The 22,307-nt window shown below is 46.1% G+C and overlaps 1 protein-coding gene across 2 annotated transcripts in view; it reads right to left on the bottom strand.

The window, feature by feature from the left end:
• Positions 1 to 2,397: 2,397 nt before the first annotated feature.
• LOC128690792 (uncharacterized) overlaps positions 2,398 to 22,307 on the bottom strand; it is a 258,685-nt gene continuing 238,775 nt past the window's right edge. For both annotated transcript variants that reach the window (XM_070088153.1, XM_070088154.1), the window contains 2 exons: positions 4,763 to 4,906; positions 2,398 to 4,579 (listed from right to left, as the gene is read on the bottom strand). In XM_070088153.1, coding sequence (XP_069944254.1) covers positions 4,352 to 4,579; positions 4,763 to 4,906 — 372 coding nt within the window. In that variant the 3' untranslated portion in view covers positions 2,398 to 4,351. The remainder of the gene's footprint in view (positions 4,580 to 4,762; positions 4,907 to 22,307) is intronic.

Below are 22,307 nucleotides of genomic sequence, written 5' to 3'. Positions count from 1 at the left end.
TGTGCCTACCTTTCTCCACAGGCACCCTCCTACTCAACTATGCTAATGACCTGGCACTTGTCACACCTAGGAAGTGCCGGCTTTTGCAGCGTGCCCAAGAGGACCTCAATCTGCTGGCTTCCACTTGCCATCACTTGGGGCTCAAGATATCTGCGGCAAAATCCAAAGCCATGATCCTTCGCACAAGGGAACCCACTCAGAGGCTGCGGGTCCTGGGCATCGACCTGGACTGGGTTCACAGTTATAGGTACCTTGGCATCTACATTGACAGGCGTCTCTCCTTCCAGAAACATGTGCACCACATCAAAGAGAGAGCCCTGCAGAGGGTCAGGGCATTGAGTGCCATGGCCAACCCTAGGGTTGGGGCCAGCCTCAAGGTCATGAGGTTATTCTACATCCAGGCAATACGCTCACTCATTGACTATGGAGCACTTGCTCTGGTTCATGCCAGACCCACAAACATCAAGTCCCTCTGTGTGGTCCATAACACAGCTGTACAGGCCATGCTGGGGGCTCCTAGGTGGGCCAATGCAGTGGCTCTAAACTTTGAGGTGCAGCTGCAGCCTCTTGAAGACAGGATCCAACTTGTAGCTGCCAAGAGGATCACAAAGCACCTCTGACACCCAGGGACTGACAAACTAATGAGGGATTTATTGGTCCACCATGGACAGGTCATTCCAATGCTCCCCAGCTGCCGATGGATGTGGTCGATTGCAGATGCCACACCGAAGCTCATGCCCATGACATTGCTCCAAGCAGAAGGCTGTGACAGATTGGCAGCAAACTACATGGTGATGCCACCTTGGGCACCAGAGCTGTTGGCGGTGCGATGGACAACCCTACCAGACGGTAATATGCATTGCTCACAGCACATTCTGCAACAACTTGCCTTGGCTAGCATTGTGGATGCGGAAGGCCAAGGGTATGTACCACATTACACCAATGGCTCCAGAGACCCTGTGGCAGGCCACACAGCTGCTGGGATATTCCACAGCAATCTGACAGCAGGTTGGCACCTCCCAGACCATTGCACCATCCTCCAGGCTGAACTCTTTGCCATCCAACAAGCTTTGCAGCATGCTCTTGCAGACCATCAGCATTATGCACAAAGAGCCAAGGGACAACATACACTTAATCACATCCATCCGGGGTGACCTGCAGATGTTCATGGTCCAGGGTCACAGGGCCACCATCAACTGGATCCCGAGCCATGTGGCTATTCCTGGCAATGATGCTGCAGATGAGACTGCAAGGACCGCAACCCTCGAGGCACAGCCACGTGCTGCAATTTCCATCAGCCTCAGCCTGATTGTGCTGTGGGCTACTGGTGCGGCCAGATGCCCACTCCCTGACCCTGGGAATTCACAGAGCCTCCGCTGGTATGTCAGGGCGACCCACAGGGCGCCCCCTCCAAGTATTCGGTCGCAATCCAGAGAACTGAGGGTGCATATCCACCGCCTACGCTTAGGGTATCCCACCACTGTGCAGATTATTGAACAGGCAAGAGCTCTGTGCTCATTGTGACCGAATGGTTCTGTTACCCTTGGTGCACTACCTGTTAGACTGCCCGGCTACAATGCCTCTTCCCCGTAGACACTTCCCAATGACCCCAGTGGGGCAAGCCCGGGAGGATGAGGCAGCACATCTGTACCTGGCTGTCAGGGACTTGGACACCTTACTCCCAGTCGTTGCACGTCACCCACCCCCCCGCTGAAGTTGTTGTGCGGGCCTGCTTTGGGCCTCCATTGCACCGCACACCAGCAGCCATTAGTGCACACTAACTTTTGGTACATCACTTAGCCATAGAGCCCGAGAGGTACCCCCATTCCCGCTGAAGAACTGCCACGCAGTACAAGAAAACTAAACGACACTTCCCTACCCAGGGAGCTAATGCCAGGTCATCAAATTGGAAGAGACCCGGGCTGGGATCCATACCGGAAAATCAAATAGAATGGAATAGAATTGTTGGCAAAAACCAGTGTGGGTAAAATCCAACAAGTCACAATGATACATCAGCTTCAGGAAGTTGCAATTTGGTTTCCATGTATTCATAATTACTTACCATAGTGTGGCTGCAATATAAATTTCGAGATTGTGTTCTTGTGAAAATCCCCCTTAAGTTAAAAGTTAATTTTTAGGCAGCCCTGAAGTGCTCTGCATGACCCGAGGACTTCATGTTAATTATTTGTAAATCAGTTGTTAACTCAATGGAAACAAAGATTTTTTCATTTGAATTGGATAGGGTGTTTTCCAAGTACCTATAAATACAGAAAAAAAATTGATTTGCAAATATTAGCAATAAAAAATTAGGTCCAACTAAAACAAAAAATAACCTGAAATGAGGAAAAATCTGAAAGGAATTTTTTTTAGAATCAGCCAGGGCACAAATTAAAACAATTGTTAGACATGTCATACTTAAGTAAAATTATATTAAATGAAGCAGCAAAAAACTATTACTAGTTTAAACAGACATAACAATAAGAACATTAATGACTGGAACACTTCAAAAATTGATGGCAAAAATATAAAACTAGATATATAATAAAATATAGTACTAAGTTTTTACTAACAAAATCCCACCACAAACAGTGAGTTTGCACAGATCTTGCTCTGTGTCACTCATAGGTCAAAAACCTTATTGAAACTAAACTAAACAATAGTAAAGGATTCAATGATCTTGTTCATGTCACTTCCATTACTTGCCACAATGTAATGTTGTAATGAATGAATGTTGTCAGAGTTATACATTGCAATATATTATTCATCGCTTTTGAAGAATTAAAATAAGATCAATGAACAAAACATCCCTTCTTGCAGATAAATAAAATAACTTTGTATTACTTGCAAGAAAAAACTTGGAAAAAATATTTTAACTCAGAACTCAGCACAAGTTGTCAGCCATGAACGAGGAGTAACCATCAGTAATGAAGGACAAGACTTGGAGGAATGTGAACGCCCCATATTTATGTTATAAACAAACATCTGTAATTTCTTCATTATTATTACATGCAAAAAGAAGCACTAAAACTATAAGAGTCATACAATGCAGATATAATGTCTTCAGGGGGGCAGTAGGGGAAATTTCCACGCGCGCTCACCGAAAAATCGAAAAAATATGGATATTGAGTTTTATATACTGAAAAATAGCTCAACTCTTTGGCAACACAATGGTACCAGAATGAATGTTCTACGACGTTTCTACAAGAAATTATAGTCATTTATATCAGGTATGGTGACGGCGATGTTGGTACCGAGTCTGCTCACGGCCCATATATATTTCGGAGTTGTTTCCTTGTTTTCTATCGCCTTTTCTTGCATTATTCTTTCTAATATAATAACTGACTATTTGGCATCATAAAACAGTAGGCGGGACTTATCCGCAGACTGAGCGACAGCCGGGAACCAGATGGGAACGCTTGGCAGTGTTCCCGCGCCTGAGGTGCCAGCCAGGAATCGCCCATTATTACGCTTATATCAGCTTATATATCAACTCTACGGCTTATTTGTCTATCAGAATTGATCTAATATGAATAATAAACACTTTAAATAACATACAAACATGTTATATACTCTAGACTGAATAAAATAGGCCATAATATGGCCAGAGATTATCGGGAATATTTCGATATAAAAGTGTTACTGCTCTCCAAGTCGTCTCAGAGTAAGAGAAAACGGTGTTTTGAAGAGGATAACTGCACTAGAACATCAGTTTACTAAGAAATACACCCAAACGCGATTTTTGCGAATTTTTTTTTTTTTTTTTGAGATGGGGGCCGGCCGGCGCTCTCGGCCGATATCTCGGAAGTAACTTATTCACCTAATGGCCAAGCTTCTCGCTTTATTACTGAATTAAATGGAATATAATACTCACAAAAGTTGTAGAATAATGATTTCTCCGTTTTTCGGTGAGCAAATTTTGGAAATATTCCAAATACTTTGGGAGTTATGTGGGAGTAAAGGGCAGATTTTTTTGCAATATTCCAGGAACTAACAAACTTTATTTTTTGTGAAATAAAGATAAGTTTATTTAGAGAAAATGACTCAATGAATATTAGTATAAGCATTGTTCTCTCGGCACCAAGTGTCCAAACAACCTTGCGTAGTCCCATATAAGAGAAAGCTTGGCCACAAGGGCATTTTCAGTAAATCAGTCATTTCTCAGTTGTTGTTTGAGGTATATTTTTGATAAATATTTTCAAGAAAGAGTGAAATGACTTTGTCTTGTGTACCAAAACTGGAGAAAATCGGACAGTAAACAACAGAGTTACAGATTTTGCCCTACTGCCCCCTTCAGATGGAGTTTATAATAGAGAGGCTAATTTACGATTAGTTAGTTTGGGCTGATTCCTGTTTATAACTTGGACGACAGTATTGTCTCAGGTCCCAGTTGTTTAGTAAAAATTTTTAATATCTTGTAGCTCATGCAGGAGAGGTCAAAGATGCCGTCCTCCAGGGTGTTTATGTTTACTGTTTTGACATTCTCGAACCCCAGAAGAAGGCATGCTTTATCGGTGTAGGGGCTGATGGCATTTGCACAGGCTAATGTGAAGCCCTGCTTGGTGCCAAGATCCAGACATAGCTGAAGGTGTATGAACATGATATGAACACAGTGACATGGGGAGAAATAATACTAATATCAGGCAAAATGGAATAATTTCGATTTTCTTGTCTGCACTGATATCCAAGAATTATATTGTTTGGCTTTTATCATCTGCCTTTATTATCTACCAGGTAATACCACCAAATATGGCTTAACACAAACCTTCGCTATCTTTGTAGAAACTCCCTGATGAACATAGTCAGGGTCGACACAAATGCGAGCACCGAAGAGGATGCGGTCCTTCCTTGTGTCCACGACTAAGTCTATAAGTTTTCGAATTATATGCCATGCTCTAAGAATTCTAACCTAAAAAAATAAACAACTCACATTACTGCAAAGGAAAAGTAAGCCCATGTAAATGGTCAATTAACAGACAGTATAGGTTTTGTTTACAATTAGAACATACATTTATTATCACATTAATGTTTTACTTAAAATTCCTGTAAAATACAGTGGAACCTCAAATTTCGAACTTAATTCATTCCAGGAGCTAGTTCTAAATTCGAAAAGTTTGAAATGTGGAGTAATATTTCCCATAAGAAATAATGGAAATAAAAGGGTTACTTCCCTTCTATGTCTTTTAATGCCACTAGGACCAGCTTGAGAGTCACTGGACCCCTGTCTCACAAAATAACTGTCTACATACATCCTGGCAAGCTCATCAAGTCTCACACCACTCGCATCTATGAAGTTTCTCACTTTCTTTACCACAGGGGTACCACTAGCAAGTTTCTTTGAGCTCATGGAAGCTTATTTCACAGTCTCACAAGCACTAAACACAATGAATTAATCGTAAGATGTTTGAATGAGACCGCAGGTTAGTGTTCACTCAAGCATCAACAAACCCAGACTGGCTCACGACGCCTGAACGGGGACGTGGACAGAGTGGGCTGGTGGACAGGTCCGGTACCTGGCAGTTCGAAAATAGGGGCGAGTTCAATAATAGGGACAAAGTTGGTTCAAAAAAGCAGTCGATTTTCGAAGAGTTCAGTAAGCAATACGTTAGAAATCTGAAGTTCCACTGTAATCAGAAGGTTTGTATAGTACAGTCTGCCAAACCATATTATATAATAGTTGAGATATATTGCTTAATTTATATAATTTTTAAATCCACCAATTTGCAGGCCTTAAAGCTGTTCTCGTTTCTTAGCTAATTTCAAAGCCCAAGCAATTGTAAAGGCAAAGTCATCTAGAATGCAGCCCACTACAGTTGGTTAACATCCAGATACCTATTTACTGCTAAGTAAATGAAATCAAATGGTGTAAAGGGGCTTGTTTGGTGTTTCTACTTTCTGGACACAGACGAATGACACTTCATGAATCTAAATTCTCTACCATTGTGCTTCTAGCATATTAGAAATGTATTGCTGCTATTAGATAATAAAAAAAATACATCCCAGTTAACAAAACAAATGATCACGTTCTGTATATTTTGAGGTTCATTATATAGAAACTGTCTCAATGGACACTATATTTTGAGGTTCATTATATTGAAACTGTCTCAGAGGACACTATGTTTTAAGGTATGTTATGTAGAAATTGTCTCAGTGGATGCTATATTTTGAGGTTCATTATGTAGAAACTGTCTCAGTGGATGCTATATTTTGAGGTTCATTATGTAGAAACTGTCTCAGTGGATGCTATATTTTGAGGTTTGTTATGTACAAACTATGATTTATGTTGACTTTTATTCTCACATTCAACATTAATTAAACAAAACATCATTTTAAATCAAGTATAAAAAAAAACAAATAAAAAAAAATCTAATATGAACATTTAACATATTAGCTTCACTTAACTGTTAAGTAAGCATTTTTAACATATTAACCTTCACTTAACTGTTAAGTAATCATTTTTTCGATTATCAATATGAGAATTTTTATTAAGGAAATGTTTCATCACAAAGTAGCTTCATCATTCCAATACAAAGTAAAAATGGGTAAGGAAAGGAGGAGACTGAGGAAATTAGTCCCTCAACCTGGAATCGATGTGTTTAGTCCATCACTCGTGTAGAAAGTGCAGCATATGAATGGGGAAGTGATTTATATACTGTAGTCAGGTGAGTCGAAGCAGAAGGAGGCGGGATCATAGTGGAACCATCCACTAATCTAAGTAGGTCTTCGTCTGAAGGTTGGACAAGTAATGAAGAATTTCTTGTATCAAGATCCCTTGATGTTGCAGTGTCTGACCAGTGTGATAAATGGTTTTGAAAACCAATAAGTTGAAGATTGAGACACTTATGCAACATATGGGAATCTTTATTAACCTTTTCAGGATCTGTGCCATAGTTCTACGGTTCTGAGTTGTGGGTGCAAACCCTAGAACTACACCAGAATTTTAGCGGCCTCAAATTTAGCTCGAGAAGGCTGGTAGGCCTACATCTAAGAGAATGGGTCTTGGTGGTCAGAGTGCACACTATAGAAAAAATCTGGATGCCCACATGGCATTGTGGGAATGCTGCCAAAGTAGCTCTGCTCACCATGTCTGGTGGCAGGGAAGCTCTCACTCCCCAGGCGAATTCTGACTCTCCTCCTCCCAACTTATAGTTGTAAGACTGATGGAAGTGGATCTGAAGAGAAATTCTATGGTTCTGAACCATATGCTACATTGTACCATATGGTACAATGGTACCATGGGGTAAAATGGTGACATATCATACAATGGTATATGGTACAATGGTATATGATACAATGTACCATGTGGTACATTGCAAATATGGAACATTATGCCATGTTGTACATTGTACTATATGGTACAGGGTACAGGGACCCTAATGGAAATAAGTCTGTCTGACATTTATGGGGTTATCCTAGGTCTCCAAACATATGCTGCTGTGTATAATAATCTATGTAACTTTGATTATTATACATAGCAGCATAAATATAAAGTCCTACATTAACCCAAAAAAGTCAGGATGATTTATTTCCATATGGATCCCTGTATCTGTACCATATGGTGCCCTGTACCATATGGTACTATGTACCATATAGTACCTGTACATCAAAACATGAAAGCATTCTCTCGAGTTGGCGGGGATTGTTGGACTACTTAATACTTCACATCAGTGGAAAAACAGAAGCGCAGAGGAGATTCATAAGGATTATCGACTGGACGAAGATTGGAAAACAGTGTGTGTTGTGTTCGCAAATCTGTGTTAGTTTACGCACAGATTAGTGTCATTCCTGGTGATCCTTGGACTGTGTTCTGTGCTTCAGAGCAGTGAGCCACGAGAGGGTGGCTACGGGTCCCGACTGGGGCTCTGAGCCTCACAGCTCTGCACCCAGTGTGGGCGGCTGTGAGGTCACAGGCAGCAGCTCTGCTGCTGACTCGGTCCCCACACCTACAGTCACCATGACAGATCCAGGAGAGCGGCCTAAACGTTCCTTGGAATGCGGGGACGAGTTGGAGGACGACGTGGGGCAGGTGGGAGCCCCCACCAAGAAGGCCAAGGATGCAGTGGAGACTACTGTATCTACCAAACTGCCACTAGGTCCGTCGGCAGCCCCTACCCAAGAAGACTTGCACCCCCAGATGGCCATAGGGGTCGTGGAAGGATGCCAGGAGGATGTAGCTCCTCAACTGGCAAGGATGGAGCCATCCCAGGTCCCTACACCAGTTGTGTCGGCCTCCACAGAGGACGGGGACTGGCTGACTCCACATGGAAGGAGGAGTTCCCGCTCAGCTCGGGAACAAGCAGCCAGGGCCTTCAACAAATTCAAGGTTCCCAACTACGGGTTTGTACGGTATCTGGAAGGTCTACCCCACCTCATGTTCTGCTGCGAGTTCACTCTCAGGAACGAGGTTCTGGTCATTCCTCGGGACGAAGACTCTTACGAGGAGTTGAAGGGGCAGGTTGTGACCCATCCCAGCATGGTGGAACTGGCTGCTTCGGAGAAGGTGTACAAGGGGGTGCTTTTACACGTCCCTGTGCCCCTCCCACTGGACCCCATTTTGGAAGTGCCCAATATTGTCAAGGCGGAGCGACTCACTGCAACGGTGAACAAGGTGCCCACCCGCCAGGTGCTGATCCACCACAAAGGTCCACTTCCCACGCACCTGGACCTTGGGGTCTGTGGAAGATTCAAGACCCGACCATACCTGTCGGGCCCAGTACAATGCTTCAACTGCCAGGGGTTCAATCATATTGCAGCCACCTGCCAGCGAGAGAAGAAGTGTGGTGTGTGCAGCAAGGCACACGACTCGAAAGACTGCATTGCAATCCTCAAACAGCCAAATGGAGAAGCCCTTCGGCCAGAGCCCAAGTGTGCCAACTCCTCAAAGAGGCACCATGCCTGGAACCGGAGCTGTCCTGTGATGGTGCAGCACTGGCAGCAGGTTCGTCATCGGAACGACCCAACAGCCCCAATGCCACCCAGCCTTGGAACTGCCCAGCAACAGTCAGCATGGGCTCCAATCACGGTTCCCCGGATACCGCAGGAGGGCAATACCAGCGAGTTCCCAGCACTGGGCTCCCAGCGGTGGCATCAGGGGGCAGGCACTGGTTTGCAGCAGCGCGGTCAACTGCGGGGTCAGATGGCAAGGTGGCCAACAAGACAGAATCATTGGGAAAAACAGCCACAGGCCAGGCACACTGCCCAGCAGGTCCCAGCTGGGCACCAACATTCCTTGCCATACCACCAGCAGGCCTCTTCCCAAGGGCAGGCCCCTACTGTGAGCGGCCAGAGTCAGGCAGAGGTTCCCCGCCGGGGGACTTGGAACCCCATGGCCACTCATGCCGGGCCCAGGGTGGACCCAGCTTACGCTGCTGCAGTGTCGACAGCCACCCAGACATACCCAGTGACCCAGCCCCGACTCGACGGGTCGTCCAGCTCAATGCCTGAAGAGGTAATGGTCGAATCCTTTCCGGATCGACTGAAGAAAACCATCGGGGTCATCTCAGCACTCCTCTGTCACCTGCTGCCATCGGCAGAGGACAGGGGCGCCTGCAGGCTGCTCCTGTCATGGATGCTGGGCTTGGTCCTACTGGACAGGAAAGACTCAATGGAACTTCAAGCCATCATCCAGGAGTCCTTCCAGTCTGTGATGGAGGAGGCCCCAGAGTCGCCAACAACGGGCGACGAGTCCTAGGCAGAGATGGAATCAGTGATCCACCTCTGCGACCCTTGAAGATCCTCCAGTTTAACATTTGTGGGCTGCTGCAGAAAATTCACTTAGTGATTGAAGCTGCAGTTCAGGATGAGGTTGATGTCTTCCTGTTTCAGGGGACACTCACCGATTCATCACGTCAAATGCAGCCACGTATTCCGGGATTCTCTGCCTACCATCAGCGCCTGGAAAGGACTGGCAGGGGCACGGCAATCTATGTCAGGACCACTATCCCTCATTCAATCTCCACTGACCCCATCGACTGTGGGGAGGGCGTAGAGGTTCAGGCTGTCACCCTCCACCTGGCGGATGGACCTCTCCTGGTTTACAATATTTACAGAAGCTCTCGGTACACCCTTGACTTTTCAGAGGTGGCAGCACTCGCCCCACGGGAGGGTCTTGTTGTGGCTGGGGATGTCAATGCCCACCACCCAATATTTCTTCTGTCTCTCCTACCTACGCAGCTGGGAGGCACCTTGCGGCTGTGCTGGAGGAGGTCTCTGAGATCGCCCTCCTCAATAATGGTGAGCCAACCCATCACTATGGTGGCCGCTTGGATGTCACACTCATTTCTAGGCTGTTGCTCTCGAGCGCGAGATGGGAGGTCCACCCCCGTCTCACCAGTGATCACTTTGCAGTGGTCACCACGCTGATGGTCCAGCGGTGCCCACTCCCCACACCTACCTCCAGATGGAATCTAAAAAAGGCCGACTGGCAGTGCTTCCAGGAGGTCATTGAGCGCTGGTGGGCAGAGTCTCCTCTTCCAGAAGACCCAGATGAGGCGGCTCAAGGGCGCAGGCCGCCAAGAGGCCGCCGAGTCTGAGCCTAAATACACCAAAAAATCGAAAAAATATGGAAAATGAGTTATTCATACAGAAAAATAGCTTAACTCTTTGGCAACACAATGGTACAAGAATCAATGTTCTACAACGTTTCTACAAGAAATTATAGTCATTTATATCAGGTATGGTGGCGGCGATGTAGGCCATAATATAGCGAGAGTCCACCAGCAATATTCGATATAAATGATTTACTCCTCGTCCCCTTCTTCTATTGTTTGGTATGTGAGTGATAGAAACCGGTGTTTTGAAGAGGATAACTGCACTAGAACATCAGTTTACTAAGAAATACATCGAAAAAACACGATTTCCGCGGAAAAAAAAATTTTTTTGAGACGGTAGGCCGGCCGACGTTCTAGGCCTATATCTCGGAAGTAACTTATTCACTTATTTCGCTCTATAACTCCATTATTAATGATTGTATTGAAATGATTTTCACAGACAATATAAAACAAAGTGTTTGAAATTGAGACGTAAAATTTTTTGGAATATCTCAAATATTTTTTATTTTATGTGGGGTTAAAAGGCAGATATTTTGGCGAATGCCAAAAATTTTGTCAAATGTATTTTTTTTTTCTTGATAATAAGATATATTAGATGAAATGGCTATGTTAAAATGTCGTGCTAGTTGTATTCTAACAGTTGGGAATGTCGGAAGTGCCACTCGTAGTGCCAATTTGTCAGGTCGTGCTGCCATATATAAAAATTATGTTTATATTTTTTTCTCTGTTGTTTGTTGGCCAATCATACTGAAACTTTGTCACATGCTTCTACATATGCACCTCTAAAAGTACACCAAAAATAAAATAAATCGGTTGAAAAATAAAAAAAACAAAAAAAACAGTTAGTAACTTGGCGGCCTACGCCCTCAAAGCTTGCAGGTGGCCTTCATATGTGCAGCTGAGGCAGCAATACCTAAGATTACAGGTGGAGGGTCATATAAACGTGACTGGTGGTTTTACAATGAGGACATCAGGGAACAGAACCACCGCATCAATGTCGTATGCAAGATACACAGGCGTAATCCCATGGTTGAGTCCATGCGTCTGCTCAGGGAAGTGGTGCAGCATGCACGCCATGTCTCACACAGGGTCTGGCAGGCTAAATGGTTCGAGTGGTGTGCCTCCTTCAGCTACTCCTCCACCTTATCTGAGATTTGGACCAAGTTACGATTGGCCACTGGACAGTGTTGCAGTGTGGCTCGGTTGCACCCAGACCCCGCAATGGAGGCAGAGCGTCTGGTAGACCTATTCACCTTCAGAGTGGCCATGGCTCAACTGCCTCAGGATCTCCAATACCTCCAAGCCACCCTCCTTCCTAGAAGGGTGATGGTGATCCAAGTGGCATGCCAGGCTAAGGACATCACGGATGAAGATTTCACCGACCAGTAGCTCCAGGCAGCCTTCATATCTCATCGAGACACTGCACCGGGGCATGATGGTATCACCTATGGCATGATCACTCGGTCTGGCCATGCTGGACATTCAGCTGTCCTGGGGGTCATCAACCAGACTTGGTGAGCTGGCAAACTCCCTGTCGTATGGAAGGAGGCTGACATCATACCGATTCCTAAGCCTGGGGATCCTGGCAGTGTGAGACCCATCTCCCTCACCAGTTGCATTTCGAAGGTGTCTGGAAGGATGGTGTTGGAGCGCCTGAGGTGGAAGCTTGGCCCTCCTCATAAACACCTCTATGGCTTCACCAGAGGAGTGGGCACTTTCGAAAGCCTTACCACTCTACTGACCGGTATTGGGTCGGATGCCCAAGCCCACATTGTTGTCTTTCTTGACCTCGAGAAAGCTTTTGAGCTAGCCAGTGCACCTGCCATCCTCTTACTCTTGGCCCACAGGGGGATTAAAGGCAGGCTGCTTTCATGGCTTCGTTCCTATCTCCAGGACAGGCGGGCCCGGGTACGCTTCCAGGGGCATGCCTCTTCTCTCAAGATCCTGGACATTGGCACTCCACAGGGTGGGGTGCTTAGTCCCACCCTGTTCAATGTACTGATGCACCAGCTGGTGTGCCTGCCTTTCTCCAGAGGCACCATCCTCCTCAGCTATGCCGATGACCTGGCAGTTGTCGTACCTAGGAAGCGCCGGCTTTTGCAGTGTGCCCAGGAGGACCTCGATCTGCTGGCTTCCACCTACCGTCACTTGGGGATCAAGATATCTGCGGCGAAATCCAAAGCCATGATCCTTCGCACCAAGGTGACCAGTCAGAGGCTGTGGGTCCTGGGCATCGACCTGGAGTGGGTTCACAGTTATAGGTACCTTGGCATCTACATTGACAGGCACCTCACCTTCCAGAAACATGTGCACCACATTAAAGAGAGGGCTCTGCAGAGGGTCAGGGCATTGAGTGCCATGGCCAACCATAGGGTTGGGGCCAGCCTCGAGGTCATGAGGTTGTTCTACATCCAGGCAATACGTTCCCTCGTTGACTATGGGGCACTTGCTCTGGTTCACGCCAGACCCACAAACATCAAATCCCTCTGTGTCATCCAAAACACATCTGTACTGGCCATGCTGGGGGCTCCTAGGTGGGCCAATGCAGTGGCTCTGAACCTTGAGGTGCAGCTACAGCCTCTTGAAGACAGGATCCAACTGGTAGCTGCCAGGAGGTTTGCAAAGTATCTCCGACTCCCAGGGGCTGACAAACTGATGAGAGATTTATGGGTCTGCCAGGGACAGGTCATTCCACTGCATCCCGGCCGCCGATGGATGTGGTCGGTAGCAGACGTCAAACAGAAGCTCTTGCCCATGACATTGCTCCAGGCGGGAGGCTGCGACAGACTGGCAGCGAACTACACGGTGCCACTTCCTTGGGCACCAGAGCTGTTTGTGGTGCGCTGGACAACCCTACCAGACAGCAAGAGGCATTGCACCCGGGACATTCTGCACCACCTTGCCTCGGCTAGCATTGTGGGTGCGGAAGGCCAAGGGTGTGTGCCATATTACACTGATGGCTCCAGAGACCCAGTGGCAGGCCACACAGCTGCTGGGATGTTCTACAGCACTCTGACAGCAGGTTGGCGCCTTCCAGACCATTGCACCATCCTCCAGGCCGAACTCTTTGCCATCCAACAAGCTCTGCAGCATGCTCTTGCAGACCATCAGCATCCCCCCATCATCCACGTTGATTCCAAGGCAGCGATCCAAGCGCTTATGCACAGAGAGCCAAAGGACAACATACACTTAATCACATCCATCCGGGGTGACCTGCAGACTCTCATGGCCCAGGGTCGCAGGGCTACCGTCAACTGGATCCCGAGCCATGTGGGTATCCCTGGCAATGATGCTGCAGATGAGGCTGCTAGGACTGCAACCCTCGAGGCACAGCCACATGCTGCGATCTCCATCAGCCTCAGCCAGATTGCGCTGTGGGCTGCTGGTGCGGCCAGGCGCCCATTCTCTGACCCTGGGGATTCACGGAGCCTCTGTTGGTATGTCAGGGCAACCCACAGGGTGCCCCCTCCTAGTATTCAGACACAGTCCAAAGAACTGAGGGTGCATATCCACCACCTACGCTTAGAGCATCCCACCACTGCGAGGATTGTTGAACGGGCACGAGAGGAGCTCTGTGCCCATTGTGACCGAATAGTTCCGCAGCCCTTGGTGCACTACCTGTTAGACTGCCCGGCTACAATGCCCCTTCGCCGTAGACACTTCCCAATGACCCCAGTAGGGCAGGTCCGAGAGGATGAGGCAGCACATCTTGTGTACTTAGCTGTCAGGGACTTGGAAACCTTACTTCCAGTCCTTGCACGTCATCCGCCCCCCCGCTGAAGTTGCTGCGAGGGCCTACTTTGGGCCTCCATTGCACTGCATGCCAGCCACTGTTAGTGCACACTAATGTTTGGTACGTCATCTGGCCATAGGGCCGGTGAGGTACCCCCCCTTTCCTGCTGAAGACCTGCCACGCAGGTGCAAGTAACGATAAATGTCACTTCCCTACCCGGGGAGCCAATGCCGGGTCACCAAAATGGAAGAGACCCGGGCCGGGTTTCTGTACTGGCGAATCAAATAGAATAGAATTGAATAGAATAGTGCCTGTACAATATGGTACCCTGCATCATATGGTATCCTGTACAATATGATACCCTGTACCATATTGTCAGTAGGTGGTGTTGGTGCCAGGAGGCACTAGCCAAGATTGAGTGAGTGGGGACACAATCCACTGATTCAGCAGTTTCCAAGACAAAGCTCTGCATCATCCACCTCAAGTAACATGTCCAGCAATTGTCCTCTTAGTTTCCGGGCTGAGTGGACCTACTGCACAGATGCTCCTCAGTTGCCTGGCTGCAGTGGTGAGAGGTGGTGCTGTTGCACCTTTGCTGTCAAACCAGGAGAACTACCATTAGTCAACATGGCGCTCAGTTATAGATGCAGGATCAATACTGTCGGCATTGAGCTTCTCCGAGGGGCAATAACGCCAGTTTCAGCGCAAGTATTACTACCTAAGATCATCAGAGAGACGTATGGCATTCGGGATGGAGAGTTATACTGGGTAGCCTTAAATGGAGCACATAGAATTTTTGTGAAAGTGCTCACAGCAATGGTCTATGAATCGTTGGTCACCCGTTTTCAGGACGTAAGTCTTGATGCAACATCAGCTGTTCGTGTGAGGATGATCGACGTATCCAGGCACTACACGTGGATTAAACTGCGTAATGTCCCCTTTGAGGCTGATGAGACAGACATCAGAAGAGTTTTTATGAAATATGGTACTGTTCATTTGGCCCAGCATGGTACGTGGGTGATGGGTGCCTATGCAGGGCTGCTGGAAGGCTCTTTTAACCTAAAAATGACATTATGACACCCCATACCGTCCTACGTGTGCCTACAGGAATTCGGGACACAGGTCATCGTTTCGTACACCGGGCAAAGACATACATGCAGACTATGTGGGGAATATGATCACATAGCGGTGGCATGTGGGAAGCGTCAACGAGCTCCTGGCCCAGAGGCAGAGGCTTCTGCTTCTACAATGGAGGAAGCAGGTGGGGAAAAGCGACGTGAAGGAGGGCGTGGTCATCTATGGAGCGAGATAGTGGATGAGGCGCATAAGGCTGGGGGAGAGGGAGAGGCCCTCGACCAGTTTACTGGCCCAGAGACGCTTCCAGACGCTAGTGACCAGCGGAAAGTACAGGAGAAAGTGTTGGAAATAGAGGAGGAATTAGCTGAGGTGCTGAAGTCTTAGTCACCAACTGAGGAGGAGGCCGCACCTGGGATGGTGGTAGATGACGAGTTGACGGCTGAGGTGCGTCAACGACTGGAGAACTATCCAGACGATGGGAGTGATAGTGTGGCAGAGGTGTCACCGGGATCATTGGAACAGAGTACAGTGGAGGTTAAGGTACATTGTGAGGCATCCCCAAACCAAGCTATGGAGGATGCGATTGTCACGAGGAAGAGGGCCACTGCAGCGGCCATTGCAGCGGCCTGGGAAGCAAACATGGGCAGAAGGTGAAGGTAGTGGTGGCCACGACAGGAGGCACCGAAAGAAGGGGGGGAGAGAGAGGGAAGTGTGAAATTGACAAATGGATCCATAAGTTCTGGTGCCCATGGGAAAAGTGAAGAGAGGAGGCAGGGTGGAAACTTTAATATGCCTCCTGTGTATGACAGTAAACTTTAATGGTTTGTGTAATAGTGTGAAGAGAGAATGGTTTAGAATGTTTCTGAATAAATCTAGAGTGGATGTTGTGTTCCTTCAGGAGCATAATATTAAGGAGGGTAGGGTGCTGGATGTGGCGGGGTTTCAGATGGTAACCCTGCCATCTGCCCATTTGAAAGGAGGGGTGGGTATACTAATTAAGGAGGCAAACCCGTTTGTTTCGCAGAGAAGTGAAGGGGGGAGGGGGAAGGGTGTTGCACATGGAAGGTTGGTGGTTAGGCAGACATGTGGCCTTTGTAAGTGTGTACACGCCTGCAGAGAATAACATACAGGTGAAGCAGGAGTTTGTGTGTGAGGACCTTGTGTTTTTCTTCCAGGCATTGCCGGAGGTGGCAATAGTAGGAGGTGACTGGAATTGCGTTATTAGGAGAGCCGATGTGGAACCGAAAGGGGCAGGCTATGTGTCTGTGACCCTTAGAGATTTAATGAGGGATATTCAGTTATGGGATGCATTTGAGGGGGCGCATGGGAGACAGAGAATACGTTTGTTTGGAGAGGGTATGCAGCGAGGTTAGATAGAGTGTATCTTTCTCTTGGGGTTGTAGCGCAATCTTTCAAAACTGTTGAAGTAGCATTGTCGGATCATAGAGCAGTGTTGGTGGAGGTAGGGTGGGAGACACTTACGGAAATATACAGGAGTTACTGGAAATTAAGTATAAGTGTATTGAGTGATGAGGAGGGGTTAGAGGGATTTTCTGTCCTATAGAACAAGCTTAGGAAGGATGCACAGGGGGTGGAAGATGTGAAATGGTGGGATTGTGTAGCAAAGGAAAGGATTAGGAAATATTATATGAGGGAGGGTAAATGTATAAATAATTTAAAATATAGACTTTCAAATTATTTAGAGGATAGGTTAAGGGGTTGTTATGGGTGGGGGGCTGTGGGGGGCAACTATCCTATGGATGAAATTGTCTAGGTCAAGGGGAGACTGAGGGAGTTACAAAATGAGAGGTTTCAGGTGGTAAGGGTGCAGGCAAGGGTAGAGGAGGTGCTTTGGGGAGACAAGCCATCGGCGTGTGTGTGTGATGTCAAAAGCAAAGGCAGCAGGTTACAGCCATTCCAAGGTTAGAGGTACATGAGATGGTGGGAGGTTATAGGGTAGGTCAGGAGATACAGGCTATGAAAGGAATGTGTGCGTATGCGGATAAATGGTATGAAAGGTATTGGACAAGTGGGGGGTGGGAGATGTGGCTTAAGAGAAGGTGTGTGAGTATGTGGCGTGTAATTTAGGGAATAGTGATAGGAAGGCTTTAGGAGGGGTAATAATGGAAGAGGAAATAGAACTGGCTTTAAGGGGAATGAGGAAGGGCAAAGCACCAGGAACAGACGGTCTCCCGGCTGAATTTTATCTACAACATTGGGAGGTAATAAGGGGTTTCATGGTTAGGTTATTAAATCAGATGAAGAAGGGTGTGATGGGGGACAAGCAAGCAACAGCAGTTGTAGTGTTGGTCCGGAAGGGTAAGGGGTAGCACACCCTCAAGGAGTACCGTGCCATATCGTTGTTAAGTGCAGATTATAAGTTGTTTGCTAAAGTCTTGGGTAATCGGTTTAAATGTGTGGTAGGGAGAGTGGTTTAGAAAACGCAGTATGGATTGCCTGGAAGGTCGATGATTGAAGGTCATGGGATATTGAGAAGTTTTGTGGAGTCAAAAGTAGGGGAAGGGGCGGCATTGTTGGCTTTAGACTGGCAGTGGGCTATACTTAGGAGGCAGGGTTATGGGGAAGAAATAGTTAACTGGATAACCCCGTTGTACAAAGGAGCTAAGATGAGTGTACAGATTAATGGATGTTTGGACTAGGATATTGTCATGGGTAGGGGACTTAGGCAGGGGTGTCCCATGTCACAAATATTGTTTGTGTGCATTCAGCACCCCTTCTATAGTATGGTTGAACTTAGTGTATGTACCACGAGTGGGGGTGGGGGGAAGGTAGGGAAAGTGTGACCTGGAATAATATGATATGTAGAAGACATAACAGTCCTGGTTCAGGAAGGGATGGCGTTGGGGTTTTTGGATGATCTTGTTCAATTGTTTGGAAGTGCAACAGGGATGCAGGTAAACAGTGAGAAGTCAATGGTCATGGGGTTGGGGGATTGGGTAGAGGGGGTGAGATGTAATGTTGTGAGAAAACAAATGGTGTCTTTAAAAATTTGTGGTATCATCTATAGGGATGACTTGGACGTTGTTCGAGAGGAAAACTCAAACAGGTTGTTAGAAAGGATCCTGGGGCATCTGGGTGCATTGAGACCTCAGCATCTGACCCTCGTGCAAAGAGCAATTGTAATAAATGTACTATTGTATAGTAAGGTTTGGCATGTAGCAGCCGTGGTCCGAATAACAGGGACGGTGATTGTGGGGATTCTGAGACGGGTGTTTAAATTTTTGTGGGGTTCAAGTTGTGATAGGCCGAGGAGAGAGGTTGTAATGTTACCTGTGCACCAGGGTGGGTTGGGGTTGATGGATCTGAGGAGGGTTAAATGGGTGTTTTTTAAATGGGAGGTTTTGCGCGAGGGAGTGAGGGGGGAGCAGGTGAAAAAAGTACATGATAGGTTGGGTAAGTTGTATGGTGGTATGGAGTTGAGGGAATGTGAAATTGTTTTGATGGCTTTGACGTTGGTTAGAGAACCGAGGAAAATTCGAATAATGGTTTTGTGTAGGTTACTTGCAGGGAGGATTGTTGCACCAGTTGAGGGATTGTTCCCCATATACGTGTGGAGGAGTATTTGGTATAAGCTTAGCAAGCTGAAGTTTAATCCTAGAGTGCGGGAGGTAACGTATCATTTTCTGCATGGCATACTACCGTCGGGAGAGGTACTAAGAACCAGAAGGGTAATTGTGGGCGGGAGGTGCAGAATCTGTGGGGGGGGATGAGACGGTGTTCCATGCAGTATACTTTTATGAGGGGCTGCAGGGTGTTAGGTATTGGTTAAGTAGGGTAGTACAGAGGGTGGGGGGGGCCGAGGGGTGTCGGTTCTGCGTGCACTAAGCTTAGATGTGGGAGGGTTCGACGAGTGTCACAAGAGCTTTGGATTATATAATGGTGGATTATATATATATATCGTGGGTGATGAGGGGGAGGGGGGTTTGTGAGGTGCAGAGGCGGGTACTTGTGGTTACGGTTTGTCATACGATATGTCGTAATAGGGAACTGTATGGGAGGAGGTGGACGCAGGATTTTTTTGAAGGTTATAGAATGTTAACGTTAAGGTTTCTCATGAATCTGCAAGTTGGGCTGAGTGAGTAAAGGGGTGGGGTTGGGGATTATATATGAGAAGAGGAAAGTCATGGGGTCTAGGCGGGGTCGCCTCCTGGGAAAGGGGTGTGAGAGTGAGGTGTATGTGGATATAGAAGGTGTAGATGCGTGGCATAAGTGTATGTAGCATGCAAGTGGGTACAGAAAGCAAAGGTGATGAAATAGAGTAATTATGTAATAACGTATGAAGAATTCTGTGATTGATATGTCAGGGTCATCATGACCTTCTTAATATATTAAGTGTAAATGGTGTTAAGATTATTGGTGTAAGACATTGCAGGAGCTTTTTGGGTCTATGTAGAATGTACGTATATAGCCTTCATTGTGCATGTGTCATGTGCGATATTAGTATTGTAATTAGAGGTTTATTTTTTTATTTTTTTTTTGCTATTTATGTATTGTGTTATGGAGTTTTATGCTATGATATTCTCCTTTAAGGTCTGTTTGGTATACTGTGTCATTTCTTTCCCGCCTTTTAGCATTATATAATGTGCTTATCCTGTAGATGACTCATTAAAGTTTTGTAGTGGGGAATGTATGTATATTTTAGAGAATTTTCCTGTATCGGGGGTTAGTTGGGAGAGAATATGTACTTGTGTTAAGATAAGATAAGATAAGATTTCGTTCGGATTTTTAACCCCGGAGGGTTAGCCACCCAGGATAACCCAAGAAAGTCAGTGCGTCATCGAGGACTGTCTAACTTATTTCCATTGGGGTCCTTAATCTTGTCCCCCAGGATGCGACCCACACCAGTCGACTAACACCCAGGTACCTATTTGCTGCTAGGTGAACAGGACAACAGGTGTAAGGAAACGTGTCGAAATGTTTCCACCCGCCGGGAATCGAACCCGGGCCCTCCGTGTGTGAAGCGGGAGCTTTAGCCACATAATGTTATGATGTAGATCACTCGTTTATATGACTAATGTGAAGGTTGTGATTAATGGATATATTTTATAGTGAACATTCTTTCTATTGAACTGAACCTTTGTCATAGTAATATTATGTAAACTACACCTGAAAGGCTGGGTTTCAATGGATGTTCATATACTTAATTTTTTTTTTTTGACCCTGGTACTGAGTGTTATCTGAACGTTATGTCATTGTTAGGTTTATTATGAAATAGAGTCAAGTTTACCCATTCTTTTTAAATGTTTTTGAGGTGTTAATTTGTTGTTATTGATGAAATGTGTTATGGCTGTTTATGTTAGGATATACACCTTTTTTATTTTGTTTGGTATATATGTGCTTGTCCTTCACGCATTACCCTGACAAATGGAGTTTTGTCTCTTTTTACTTTATATAATGTGCTCATCCTGTGAAGATGGTGTTTAATATTTATTAAGTATATATGAATGCTTAAGATTTATTTTTAAGTGACTAAATAGGGATTGTAGTGAGGCACGTATGTATGTTTTTAGTCAATTTTCTTGTATAAGGGGTATGTTTGGGAAGAGTATGTACTTGTTTTAATTAGATTATGATGTAGGTTATTCCTCTTATTGACTAATGTGAAGGTTGTGAACCTTTGTCATATGTCACAGTCATATTATGTTAAGTATATAAACCTAAAAGGATTCGTTTCAATGAATGTTCATTTTTTTTTATTTTATTATCACACTGGCCGATTCCCACCAAGGCAGGGTGGCCCGAAAAAGAAAAACTTTCACCATCATTCACTCCATCACTGTCTTGCCAGAAGGGTGCTTTCCACTACAGTTTTTAAACTGCAACATTAACTTCCCATCTCCAGGACTCAAGTCCGGCCTGCCGGTATCTCTGAACCCCTTCATAAATGTTACTTTGCTCACACTCCAACAGCACGTCAAGTATTAAAAACCATTTGTCTCCATTCACTCCTATCAAATACGCTCATGCATGCCTGCTGGAAGTCCAAGCCCCTCGCACACAAAACCTCCTTTACCCCCTCTCTCCAACCTTTCCTAGGCCGACCCCTACCCTGCCTTCCTTCCACTACAGACTGATACACTCTTGAAGTCATTCTGTTTCGCTCCATTCTCTCTACATGTCCGAACCACCTCAACAACCCTTCCTCAGCCCTCTGGACAACAGTTTTGGTAATCCCGCACCTCCTCCTAACTTCCAAACTACGAATTCTCTGCATTATATTCACACCACACATTGCCCTCAGACATGACATCTCCGCTGCCTCCATCCTTCTCCTCGCTGCAACATTCATCACCCATGCTTCACACCCATATAAGAGCATTGGTAAAACTATACTCTCATACATTTCCCTCTTTGCCTCCAAGGACAAAGTTCTTTGTCTCCACAGACTCCTAAGTCCCCACTCACTCTTTTCCCCTCATCAATTCTATGATTCACCTCATCTTTCATAGACCCATCCACTGACACGTCCACTCCCAAATATCTGAATACATTCACCTCCTCCATACTCTCTCCCTCCAATCTGATATTCAATCTTTCATCACCTAATCTTTTTGTTATCCTCATAACCTTACTCTTTCCTGTATTCACCATTAATTTTCTTCTTTTGCACACCCTTCCAAATTCATCCACCAATCTCTGCAACTTCTCTTCAGAATCTCCCAAGAGCACAGTGTCATCAGCAAAGAGCAGCTGTGACAACTCCCACTTTGTGTGTGATTCTTTAACTTTTAACTCCACGCCTCTTGCCAAGACCCTCGCATTTACTTCTCTTACAACCCCATCTATAAATATATTAAACAACCATGGTGACATCACACATCCTTGTCTAAGGCCTACTTTTACTGGGAAAAAAATTCCCTCTTTCCTACATACTCTAACTTGAGCCTCACTATCCTCGTAAAAACTCTTCACTGCTTTCAGTAACCTAC

Source organism: Cherax quadricarinatus, chromosome 24 (genome assembly GCF_038502225.1).
Source record: "Cherax quadricarinatus isolate ZL_2023a chromosome 24, ASM3850222v1, whole genome shotgun sequence".
NCBI lineage: Eukaryota > Metazoa > Arthropoda > Malacostraca > Decapoda > Parastacidae > Cherax > Cherax quadricarinatus.
The sequence above is the reverse complement of the archived record's forward strand: the minus strand, read 5'-3'. Positions and strand labels throughout refer to the sequence as shown.